Source organism: Clupea harengus, chromosome 6 (genome assembly GCF_900700415.2).
Source record: "Clupea harengus chromosome 6, Ch_v2.0.2, whole genome shotgun sequence".
NCBI lineage: Eukaryota > Metazoa > Chordata > Actinopteri > Clupeiformes > Clupeidae > Clupea > Clupea harengus.
In genome coordinates this window covers 12,611,477-12,624,640 of record NC_045157.1, presented here as the reverse complement: position 1 = coordinate 12,624,640, position 13,164 = coordinate 12,611,477, and the positions used below count along the sequence as shown (strand labels likewise).

The 13,164-nt window shown below is 46.0% G+C and overlaps 1 protein-coding gene across 2 annotated transcripts in view; it reads left to right on the top strand.

The window, feature by feature from the left end:
- furina (furin (paired basic amino acid cleaving enzyme) a) overlaps positions 1 to 13,164 on the top strand; it is a 115,187-nt gene that overhangs the window by 52,107 nt on the left and 49,916 nt on the right. For both annotated transcript variants that reach the window (XM_012836554.3, XM_031569032.2), the window contains exons 4-6: positions 7,053 to 7,148; positions 10,588 to 10,716; positions 10,912 to 10,988. In XM_012836554.3, the coding sequence (XP_012692008.2) occupies positions 7,053 to 7,148; positions 10,588 to 10,716; positions 10,912 to 10,988 (302 nt within the window). The remainder of the gene's footprint in view (positions 1 to 7,052; positions 7,149 to 10,587; positions 10,717 to 10,911; positions 10,989 to 13,164) is intronic.

Sequence of the window (13,164 nt, the reverse complement as noted above, 5' to 3'; positions counted from 1 at the left end):
ATGATAAAGCTTCTGAATGGAAAGTTTACGTTTAAAAGTTGTGTTGTGCAAAAGAAGCGAGCTTCACTGTTGTCTGAAAATGTCAACAGGCAGCTGGCTGAAAGCAAAGAAGTAGTAGGCTTACCTTTTATTGGTAACCTAACTGTTTCGGTTCATTGTTTCTGAAATAAGAGGCCTGACTGCTATGTTCCCAGCAAACTTGTAAAAAAGAAAATATTAAGCCATGGTTTAACTGCACTATAGGCTGAGTCCTTGTTTACCTGAAACGTGCACTTTATAATTTTATTTTGTACCGCCCTGTTTGGCAATGTTGGTTTTCAATAAAATAAAACATTTGCATAAAGCAAGCCAATCCACTTTTCCATGTTGATAAGGGCATTAAAATAAAATGATGGAAAAAAAAAATAAACGAAGGGACATTTAGAATAGATAAAAATGTGCGTTAAATTTTGAGTTAACTATGACATAAATGCGTCTAATCGCGATTAAATATTTTAATCGTTTGACAGCACTAGTTAAAATAGTCAGTATCATCCATACTTCACCATTGCCTAAGGTAAGACCAAGAGTTATATTCATATCAATTCATATTCATTTGATGCTTTGCTCTGTGTGCAGAGACCAACCACATCTTAGTTCCAGAGTCTTTTAGTTGATACAAGACACCACCCGCACAAACTCAAGGCTTTCTGGAAATAATCAATCCATTTCTAAAATGATGTACTCATGCAACCCCAAGTGGACATTGGGTCACTCAAGTAAATTCAATTCAGGTCGTCAGGACGATTTCTCTGCACAGTCCGACCAGCTGCTGTTTCATTCCAGGACGTTGCTAGAGGCAGCTTTTATGTCTCATTTCCTTCCTGAATTGAGCTTTTAAGTACGTGAGGAGTCTCCACCATCTTTCATGTACTCTAGTACTATCAGCGGACAGTCCTCCTCGCTAGCAGTTACATATTAGCCCACAGAGGGAAACTCACAAACTCTCCCAGACAAAATCAAAATGTCCTATGACCTGCTGTCACCTTTTAGATGCCACTCCCTTCACGCTCTCTTTGGGCATGGGAGCGTACACACGTTAGATGGTGGTTTATATCTTTTTCAATTCAGGGGAGGTGTTCTCTTGTACCCTCTCATGAGCATGTGGGGCCACTTAACATGTTCCTGTTCTATTTTTCACGAACAGAAATGGTTTGCCTGTAAAGGCCCCGTCACACCATGACGTTCTGGTCAACGTTCTCTGAACTTTCTAATCGTTCAATTTCGAGCGTTCTAGGGCGATGTGGACACATCTGGCGTGTTACTAACAAAAGAATAGCGTAGGACTGACACATGACTAGCGTGGGACTGACGCATGAGGAGTGTGTAACACCGACCAAGTGACGTGTCACTGGTCCGCGACAAACGTGTGCTGACGTGTCACTCCAGCGCGACAAACGATAAGTCAACATTAGAAGAGCGTGTTAAAGGTGTTAATTAACGTGTGAATAATGACAGAAAAGCGTTTTGCGGCGTGTGGGTTTTATGGTCAAACGGGTATAAAACGCTGGAAAATCATAGTGGATTCAGTTGATCTGAACAGTGAACATCATGCCTCCAAGACCACGAAAAGGTGTGAGGGGGGCTTCTGCTACTAGCGCTGCTGAAAGTAAGAAGAATACAAAGCCTCTTTCACTAGCAATGTCTTCGGACGAAGATTTACTGTTATTATTACTGTGATTTACGAAATAACGGGCGTTATTCCTGGGGTTTTATGTTATTAAAATAAATGATTTAAATTTGACACTGAATTTGTGTTTCTCAATGTTTATTATTAGAAAACATCAACACATCCACACACATTGTCCATGTCACAAGAGTCTTCATATCATATCCATCTGCCATGGAACAGCACCAGCTATAACAGTGCTCAGCTATGTTCAAGTTCAGTACATCTACTTCATGCTGGCTCAAGCAAGCAAATACCCTCCACTCCGCTTTTCGCTAGATTATGCAATGACCTTGCATGACATGATAGCATTGGATATGTAGATGTATAGTGCACAGAATGACGTTTGCAATGATGTAGGTTGCGTTTGTTGATCACGTATGGTTAATAACATATTAATTGTATGTAAGATCTTCCCTTGGTGAAAAAACTTTCGCCAATATCTTCCTACGAGAGATGGGTTAGGTGCTCAAATTTCCCTCGATCAAAGAGGACGTTAGTAGGCATGTCCAAACTAAAAATCACGTCTCAGGATTGCTGCGCACATAAGTTATTTCGGGTGCATCAACTGTAGGTACTCAGTCTACCCTACCCAACGACTGACTACGATAGCCAAACGCGTGCAAAGTTAATAAAACGTTCCACGAAAGTTCTCCAGCGTTTAAATTAAACGTTGATGAACGCTGATCTCCATGAGAACTTTTGTGCATGTTCAAAACTTTTTTTTTGGACCAGCGTTCTCCTCCGATCACCGACGATTACCGACGATTACAGCGTTCACCAGCTTTCACACAAAGCTCTTCTGGTGCAATACCAGCGACCATGGACGATTACCAACATTTCCTCTAACATCATAGAACGTTGACCAGAACGTCATGGTGTGACGGGGCCTTTAGACACTGGCACTTGAAATATTTGATACCCAAAACATGCCCACGCACACCAATTCCACATCCATGCCATACTGTGTGCACACTTGGAGGATTTGACGGTCTTGCTCTTCCCCGTTTGTGTTTTTCGGTTTTCGTTTATTTTCCTGTGGACAGAAGAACAGCACAGCGGCAGAGATTTATCACAGGCTTCCCCCTGCCGCTCTGTGGCCGGCGCAGGAGCAATATCAAAGCATTTGCTTTTCCAACTCCCGTTTTCTGTGTGTGTCTGGGGTTTGTGCTGTCTGCCTTCGTAGCCTTGATTGTTGTAGATGAGTCCCAGGAGTGTGGAGCAAGAATATGAGCAGAAAGCTAGACACACACACAGACACACACACACTCTCTCTCACTCACAGACACTGCCACCACCACACACACATCAAAAACAGAAACACGCAGGCACACACTAACTGTACACACACACACACACACACTGTTTATGTGGCTTTGGTGCACATACACAAATACACAAAAGCACACACAGGTTGGGTGGCTAAAGTAATAAGAGTGGGGGTTTCTGGGGTCTCAGTGCTTTGATTGAAAGTGGCGCCTCGCCCCTCAGATTGGATTCCAGCTTCATTAAAACCTCTGCTCTTATCGGGCCCTGGTCAGGCGGAGGGGTTAGTGCAAGTTCAGTCCTAATCATGATGGATGTCGCCCTCTCCAGGATCCTATCACTTGCATTGTTTTGTCTGCTGTTATTAAACCTAGTCTTATTTATTACATCATGGGCCGGTTTCCTGGGCGACGATTAAGCTCAGCCCCAGACTGAAGTACAGGAAATGGTCTATGGTGTTGACGTTTGGTTTTAATTAATGTGCAAAATGTTCTGAGCGACTAAACTCTGTCTGAGGTCTAGAAGCACTGTAATCACTTTAGTGTGAACCAAAACAATTCTCTATTTAGGCGGTGGATGCAGAACAGCTCCAGCTCCTCCTGTGCAGGGGACTGTGGAGCCACCAGCCTTGGTATTGATCCTCACACACACACACACACACACACACACACACACAGACACACAGACACACAGGCAGACAGACTCTCACATACACACACACACACACACACACACACACACACATTTTTTTTTTTAGTCGTGAGTCGAGCAGAAGCCACTCCGCAGCACTCGACCTGACAGACTACAACCAGATGTCTTGAGTAGCAGTTGGGTGATTATGGGTAGTGATAAGGAAAGTGCTAGTCTCCCACAGTCAGCCAGCATTCACTGCATTCAAACACACGCACACACACACGCGCACACGCACGCGCACACACTGCGGACTGGATACACTTCATTGGATTTCAATCGGGCGAGGGGTGTAGCTAACTGGTGTTGATCTGAATTATATTGAGTGATTGAAACAGTTTGAGCTTCCCTGTAAATAACGTTGTCCCCACAGCAAGGCAACACCAAACAGAGACGGTTTGTAAATCAAAATTATAAAGACAGTTATGAAGTAAAAAAACTAATTGAAAACAATTTGTATGCCTATTTTTCCCCTCCCTTGATCGTAGCCACATAGTTGCAGTCAGATAGCTGTCAAGTATTTTCTCTTTTCTTCCTTTCATCACCTAAACCCATCCACAAAACTCACTGATTGGCAGAGCCAAAAATTGGTTCTAACAACCCAGAGCGTTTCCAGACTCCAGCCTAATAACCAGAGCTAAAACCGCGCTGATAGAGTCTGGGCGCGCTAGGCTAGGAAACTGCCCCCTAGATAAGGTTGTCGGGGGCAGATATTCTAATTGAAGGGGACTGCTGGAAGGGGCCCCTAGCATTCCTCTATTGTTCCGCAGAACTCATGATCCGCTCTGTAGCATACTAGCATTCAGAGACGCATTTGAGCTGTCAGCAGTTTTTACCACATCACATATTATGACCGCTCTGCCTGGACTGCCATAAAGCTTATTATTATTATTCAATGTGTACCATTACTCATCTCGTGCATGAGAAGCAGGCTGGGGAATGACAGCAAAATGGCTGTTATGTTAGCTAGCTGTCTGGTCTGCATACTTACTCAATCAAAATGTGTTTGAGGTAGAGACATGGAGGCATTTTTGACATTCCTGTGGATGTATAGTGCATGTTTCAAACTATGAAGCGGTCTCACACTGTTATTGTCAGCCTGGGAATGATTTAATGTCTTGATTGAAAGCAGCGGCATGTTTCACCTGGTTCTCTGACTCCTTATTAGAAGCCTGCTTTTCCCAAGGATGATCATTTTCACCGTTCACCCTGAGGGATCCTGCTCGTTCTTTCCGAGATCCTCATCCATCTTTTCTGATCGGCTGACAAGCAGCTCAACCGAGTCAGGCAGCCACCTATCAGCCGGGCCCGGATGGGGCTTGACGAGCCGCGGGGCTGCCTACTCTCTTGCCCGACTCTAAATCTCCCCACAGCTGTTTTGACAGGCACTTGCCATGGCAACAGCTGCTCGAATCGTCAAAAGCATTCATCATCCGCACAGTAGCCTTCAACGGGAATTAATTTCTCGTGATGAATGCGTTCGATCGACCGGTTGGGCAGATGCTGTATTTATGACGCCAGCAATATAAAGGGGTTTTTCCGTGACCCAGTCAGGCTCCTGTCTGTTGATTTGCTTTGTACTCTTTTATTAGTTGACCTTTATTTTTTTATTTTTTTTTATTCCTTCTCTGGAAGTGGAGAAGGCTGGCTGGGTTGTGACCTCTGTGCACAAACTGACCTGTGTGAAAAATTGCGTGTTTGTAATAGGCTACACACCACTGTCAGAAAATACCTGTGTGTGTGTGTGTGTGTGTGTGTGTGTGTGTGTGTGTGTGTGTGTGGTCAGGTGAGGTTGCTGAATGGCTGCATCAACAGCACGCTCCTCTGTTTCCCAGACACTGGTATGAAATGAACAGGTGCTGGTCAAAGTTCACCAGTACCAGCAGACTTGATTCAGCGCTACCTCTGCCCATTAGATACTGGACCACAAGAGTAGTAGTTCTGTTGCTGGACATAATGCAGCAGTTACAGCAGCATCTTTGTTATGATGGATTTACAGCACCAGTCAGATTCTGTATTACGCAGTGCAGTAGGCCGATGCTGGGCTCTGTGGACTCTGATGTCCCGCTGTTAGTATTATGTTGTGGTTGAGAGAGAGGGTTCTGTAGCTTCTGAGTGACTGTTTGTGTGGATGTGGATCAGTGTCTGCTAGTCAGCATCAGACAGCCAGAGTAACGCAACCATCTGATTAGATGTCTGCGTTACTCTGGCTCTCTGATGCTGAGCTGTTAGTATTATGGTCTGGTTGAGAGAGAGAGAGGGTTCTGTAGCTTCTGTGTGACTTCAGTGTCTGCTGGATGGTGACTAGATGTCTGCGTTACTGTAGCCTTTGATGCTGAGCTGTTATTCCACACGGCTCCTGAAATCATGCAGTGCTTGCCTGGGAGAAATCCGATGCTGTGGGGTTGTGCATCAGTCTGCATCTGTGCCTGTCCCTGTGCCTGTCCCTGTGCCTGTCCCTGTGCCTGTCCCTGTGCCTGTCCCTGTGCCTGTCCCTGTGCCTGTGCCTGTGCCTGTGCCTGTGCCTGTGCCTGTCCCTGTCCCTGTCCCTGTGCCTGTCCCTGTCCCTGTCCCTGTCCCTTGTTTCTGCATAGAAAGCGAAAGGCCTGAAGTCCTCCCCTCCTGCTGTACCACAGTACTGTTATCTCTTTCTTTTATGAGGGCTAGAGCGGGGGAGGGGGGGGTGTAGAGGGGGAGAGGACAAAGCTTTTGTGTGTGTGTGTGAGATAGAGAGAGATTGAGAAATAGAGTGGTGAGTGTGAGGGAAAGAAAGTGTGTGTGTGTGTGTGCACGCATTTGCCCGCGTGTGTGGTCCGCTATCTGCCCTCATCTAACAGTTTAATTAGTCTCCCATTCCTGCCATCAATTTTCCACGTCCTCCATCTCTCTCTCATCCCCTTTCTCTTACTCCCTCTCTTTCTCTCTCTCTCTCTCTCTCTGCCGAGGAGGCATCTGTATTCTCTCCCCCCCCCCACACACACACCACACACACACACACACACACACTTTTAATCTCTGATTTCAATAATTGAATTCTGTCGGGGATTTTTAAGTTCCCTCTTTTTTTTTGGACGCCTTCCCCTTATTTCGTCTCATCGCCATTCTGTTCCCCCATAACTGTCTCTTACACAAAATAATTACCGCGCGGCCGCCGCAGGCGCATCCATCAGTGGCCGGGGCTGATGGAGGGGATAGTGGGGACTCATTCATGCTCAGCTCCAGGCTCAACTGCACTGTGGGCTCCAGCAGAAGTAAAAGACTGGCTGGAGGCTACTCTTCTTCTTCTCCTGAGTGCCGTCTAATTATTAAACCGCCCTTTTAAATTAATCTGTTCGGTGCTCTCTCTCTCTCTCTCTCTCTCCCTCTTCTGTGTGTGTATGTGCTTTAGGTGACGTGGGCGGAACAGCAGGAGATTAAGCAGCGGGTGAAGAGAGACATCTACTCAGACCCGACCGACCCAAAGTTTGCACAGCAGTGGTACCTGGTGAGTGGGCGAGACTGATCCAGTTAACTCCTCCACGACACACAACACCACAGTACTCTAACGCTCCACCCCATGATGAGGCTACACCATGATGAGACACTGGCTGGAGTTGCACAGACCTATACCCATCCCTGACTGCTATTGTTGAACAGCCAGCGCTGACGGCAGTGTTCAAATCAATTTATGCTGGACTGATGCTAATAGTCACTGTAATTAGCTTAGTCATCTGATCATTTGTGATTAGTCACAGCCCCCCCCATGACTGCTCGGACTTTTTTGCCTCTGCCTGCTTCCTCGAACTCTCAGCCGAGTCTCCTGATGAGTCATGTCCCCCTGGAACACGAGAGCGGTGATGTCACCGGTGATGTCGCTCAGGAGAAGCCTGCTGCTGACTTCATTGGTTCGGAAAGCATTGTGAATATGAGTTGTTCTATTTCTGAATCAAGATCCAGTGCATTTTTCCGCATCTGAGCAGCGGAATAGGGGGGAATGTTTACGCCGTCTTGTTTTTAAAAATATGTTTTTGCAGAGATTAGTCACTTAAGTCTCAGTTTCCTGCTTAAAAATGGATAGAGCTGCTTTCTTTCCTCCCGTTTTAATGATGAAGGGCCGACCCCCTACCCTCTCCCCGCATGAGTGGCTTTTTTTTGTTTCTTTGTTATTTTCGGTTCTGTTTGAGTGCGCAAGGGTCCGTTCAATTTGGCCCCCGTTAATGTGGCAATTATGTAAGACGGAAGTGAACTCATTAGCAGAGTCAGCCAGACAGCATCTGACGGCAGACTGCTCTGCTTCAGGAAACACAAAATAAAGAAATACGTTTCAAAAATGTGAAAAGAGAAAGGATGATTAATAAATGAATAATAACAAAAAAAAATGGAATGCCATTTAGTCCAGAGGGCAAAGGAAGTTCGTTTCCATGGTTTTCATGTCACCTCTCGCCATTAGGAAATGAAAATGTAGTCTGCACGGTTTCCGTGATGGAACAAATCACATCACATTGCATCAAGATGATAATGTCCTCGTCCTGTGGCTGTTAACGCTGCAGTTTAGGCCCGTTATCAGCAAGCATTCATTACCAACGCGGTAATGAAAATGCATATTTGCATCGTGTTTTTTTTTCACAGAATAGCTATTTGTTTTGCCAAGGGCATGCCTAAATTATTGTGTAGATAGACACATCTGTACCACAAGGAATTCAAATTTGAACAGCTATCTGGAAAAGAACTTGTTCTTGTTGATGTTTTAAAGGAAGAACATAACCAGCCTTTCTCAAAAGAACGTCTTTATTAGTTTTCTATAGTATTGTACGCTGGTTCTCACTGTGAACCTGTTCTGCTGGGATTGGCCCTTTTGTTTGGTGCTCGAGTCTCAGGGATTGGATTGGAGTGGAGAGAGAACTCAAAAGAGCCCAAAGCAGATTAACCCTATAGCTGGTTCACCCAAAGCAGAATAACCCTATAGCAGATTAACCCTATAGCAGATTTACCCTATAGCTGGTTTCCCCCATTTATTTTTCCCTTGTTTGCACATTTTGGCAAAACACAACTGATGGTTAGACATCTGTTGTGAGACCCCACACAACCAGTAAGGATATATAAATGTGTGTGTGTGTGTGTGTGTGTGTGTGTGTGTGTGTGTGTGGTTGGCATGACGCACGCAACCAGCCGTTCATCATTCTGCTGGTCCTCATTTTTGCATTTCAGATGTAGGCCTATTAGACGGCGGTATAAAATGCACATCTGGCAGTTTTCAGCCTTCTAAAATGCCGAAGCTCGCAAAAGAAATGTTTAACTGGAGACCCAATTAAAATATCTTTAAAATGACAAGCAATAGGGAGTTTATAGAGTGTGTAATCCCTTTACTGTGTGAACACAAACAGCCGTAAATTTGCAACTGCTTTCTGAAACCTCCGCAAATTAGACTCGCCGTTTTTTTTTTAAACTTTTGTAGCGTTAGGCTGTTCTTTTGAGGTGTGCCTTTGAACGAGCGCATTACAGTCTTAAAAATCTTCAAGGCACTTTTTCTGAGGGACCGTTCTAAAATCTGTCAGAAGTGTGCTTTTGTGTTTTGGCTAACAAGAGAGTTAATTAGCTCCGCAGTAGCAGCGACTGTTTAATATTTATGTCCCGGCTGCTCGGTGCGATGCCAGTCCCGCAGTCACAGTTGCCAAAGTTGAGATCGGAGGACAGCATTTATTTTTTAAGAGCCTCACAGCGCTGTGTACCACACATAAGAGTAGAGATTGTGTGATGAGATTTATTCTCCGGAAGGACCACAAACAACGGAGCTGTGTTTAGTTTTTACCCGTGTGTGATGACGTACACTCCACATTCAGAAGAAGAGGCTAATCTCTCTTCGGAGAATGGAGGGCAGGCCGAGTGTCTTGGAATTACAGGGGAGAACAAAATAAAAATGGCAATTTTAGACATTTGAGACTCGGTGCTTGACTCAAAGGTCAGCCTCAGCAATTTAATACCAAGAGGATGGCGAGAGAAGAACCTAAGGCGCGTAGTGTTATTATTTCCACGACCTAAAACATGATTGTGTGTGTGTGTGTGTGTGTGTGTGTGTTCGTTCGTTCGTGTTCCCCCACCCTGTCTGCGCCTGGTTGGGGTGTGTTGCGCCCTTGGTTTGGGGACCGCGGTGGCGATTACGTGGACAGGGAGAGGGCGCGGACCATGTCAGGCATCAGTTCTGTCGTCTGCCAAAACGACCACCTCTTCTGCAGTACTTAGGCAGACAGACAGACAAACATAGAGAGAGAAGAAAAGAAAGGGAGAGGTCACGTCCCAAAAGCTCTTAGTACATGGAAAAGTTGTGTCTCTCCAGCAGACTGTGAGTGATGGTGTCTGGCCTCTCGAACAGCCAAGAGGTTATTGCTACTAGCATTACATACAAGCTGGGGACTAGAGCATTAGACAGCGTGGAACTGTTGTGTCTGTACACACAAGTGGAGTTCATTTAGGATGCTCCTTTCTTAGTAGTGCCTGTCGTGACGTCTGTGCCTGTGCCTGTGCCTGTGCCTGCAGCTGAGGGCAGGTCCTGTCTGACTTGGCTCTCCCCTCAGGAGCAGAGTTGAGGTAAGGCGCTGAGGGCCAACGCCAGCTGGTGAAAATGTGAACCGCTCTCATTATGCCTCCCCATAATCCTTTTCTAATCAGTGTTGAAAGAACATGCCACGGCGCCAGCGGCAGTTTGCGCTGACGTTAATCATTCATGTTCCTTATTGTTCTTGTGATTGAAAAATTACCACCGAGCTGTACGAGCTGAAATACGCAGTGCGTTCTCATACACACACACACACACACACACACACACACACACACACACACACACACATTGCACAGGGTCCCTTTGACAAAAAAGTGATGATATTGTTTATGAATGTCTTAAAAGCAATATAATGTAACATATTGTATGTTCTCCTTTGTTCCAATAGACCAATCCGAACCAGCACGACCTGAATGCCAAGAGCGCCTGGGAGCAGGGCTTCACGGGGAAAGGGGTCGTCGTCTCCATCCTCGATGATGGCATAGAGAAGAACCATCCAGACCTCATCCAGAACTACGTGAGCATCACAACCATTAGGGTCTCTTGAAGACCTGCTAATTTCCTGTCACTTGAAGAACCGAAGATGATTTGAATCCAATTATTCAGTTCTTTTGATAGCATATTATATACTAGGTTTCCAAGACAACCAGGTCCTCATCCTGTGGGAACTCGGTTGTGAAATGTGTCTGTGTCCTTTTGTGGCGATCTGTAGGATCCAGATGCCAGTTATGACGTGAACGATGGAGACAACGATCCCCAGCCACGATACACACAGCTCAATGACAACAGGTAGGGGTCCCTTTTGGTTCTCATCACACTGCACCCCGCAAGTAGAACAAGAAAGGTCCTTCCAGAAGTACTTGAATTGCATTCAAACTTAAAACAAAACATGGTATATGGTATCAGGGTTTTTGGCATGGTGGTATGGCAGAAGCTGTAAATAATTACTTCTGTGTGATTCTGCGCCATGCTTTTTAAATATTGCAGTGGCGATCTGCTTTTTCTCTTGGGCAGTTTCTCTGTGTTGAGTTAAAGCCCCTCCCTCGCCTACTCTGAGTAGAACCACGGCACAGCAGTAATAGCCACCATGAATCGTCTCAGTATGCTCCTCATAATGTGACTCTACAAAAACTCGGCGGACCTCCTTCTTTGAGGGGTTGTACGCCCCTCTCATTAAAGGTAGCAGAGATGAATGTGTGGAACTAACACACGAACCCTTCAGTGCAAGTCCAAGCCTCTCTCCCAAGCAGCCCTGCATATTTCAGCGCATCCGCTGGGCATTTTAGCATGGCCTACTTCAGAGCTGCTAAATCTAAAGAGGATTATGCTTGTTTAGGAAGAAAGCGGCTTTATTGTCGCAGGGGCTGAACAGCTTGTATGTTTTAAGGATGATCAGAGACCCGATGGTAAACAGCCTTTTTAACCGAGGTCCGAATTAAGTGAATTAAGAGTGGCGGCTCTGATCCGTCCCGATCCGGCGCTGCCCGCGAGGGGGGCTTTGCATCCGTAAAAATAAAAAAAAAATACGCCCTGTTTCGTTTAGACTCACTTTCATTTTGGATTTTCTCACCAAGGATCTATTGTTGGAAGGGGGACACGGGTCAGCAAGGTTTATTTTTCTTTCCATCTCCAAGCTAACCATGATTGGTAATGACAGTCAGAAAGGCTTAGAAATGCCAGCGACCAGGAATCAAAGGTCCCTCGGCCCAAATGGTACGACTTTGTAGTCTATGAAGTTGGCTGTCCTTTCTTTGAGGATGGCAAATTGATGAACCCCACAGCCTAGGGGCCACGGAGGGTGGCAGGGAGAGAATGAGCAGGAGGGAGGAGAGAAAGAGATTGGGAAAGAGAGACAAATGTGGACCCTGCAAGAGAGATAAATGGACGGGTTGGAAAAGGACAGGATGAGCGAGAGAAGGAGGCGGCACGGAGAGCAGGAGAACAATGAGAAAGAGAACGATGAGGGTTTAGAGGAAAGAGAGAAATTTGGAGGGAGGGAACGCCCCACCACCACCACCGTACTGAGAACAGACCCCTGCTCCTGCTCCTCCATCTGATCTGAGAACAGACCCCTGCTCCTGCTCCTCCATCTGATCTGAGAACAGACCCCTGCTCCTGCTCCTTCATCTGATCTGAGAACAGACCCCTGCTCCTGCTCCTTCATCTGATCTGAGAACAGACCCCTGCTCCTCCATCTGATCTGAGAACAGACCCCTGCTCCTGCATCTGATCTGAGAACAGACCCCTGCTCCTCCATCTGATCTGAGAACAGACCCCTGCTCCTGCTCCTCCATCTGATCTGAGAACAGACCCCTGCTCCTGCTCCTTCATCTGATCTGAGAACAGACCCCTGCTCCTGCATCTGATCTGAGAACAGACCCCTGCTCCTGCTCCTTCATCTGATCTGAGAACAGACCCCTGCTACCCATCTGATCCGGAGGAGGTGGGGCCCCGTCAGAGATGAGGCTCGTTGGAAAGCACCATGCAGAGCCTGCCTCCCACTCGTCCTGAATGGGAGCAAACCGCACAAACGCTCTGCAGTGAGAGGGCGTCTGTGCGAACTTGACCCAGTTTAGAGGTTTTTATTTAGGGTGGGGAGGCAGGATGCATGTCTTTTTTTGGATACAAAAGTAAATACGCAGCTAGATACATTTAATGTATTAACTTCAGTCTGTACATCTGCTGCTGAAGCTCTGCTTTGATAAGAGAGAATGTATTTGGACTTTTTTTTCTGGATTTGATAAGAGGGAAAGGAGTTGTGTGTGTGTCTGTACATTTTGTCTTTGTGTGAATTCAGCTCAATTTGTGATTTACAGTAAGAATATGAGAAACTCCAGTAATACCCCACACACCAACCCTCTCACCCGCACCTTATCTCCCCTAGACCAGCCTGTCTGTGAAACCTTGCAAGTGTGTGTGTGTGTTGGTCTGTTTGTGTGTGTGTGCGTGAAAGTAGGTAACTTTG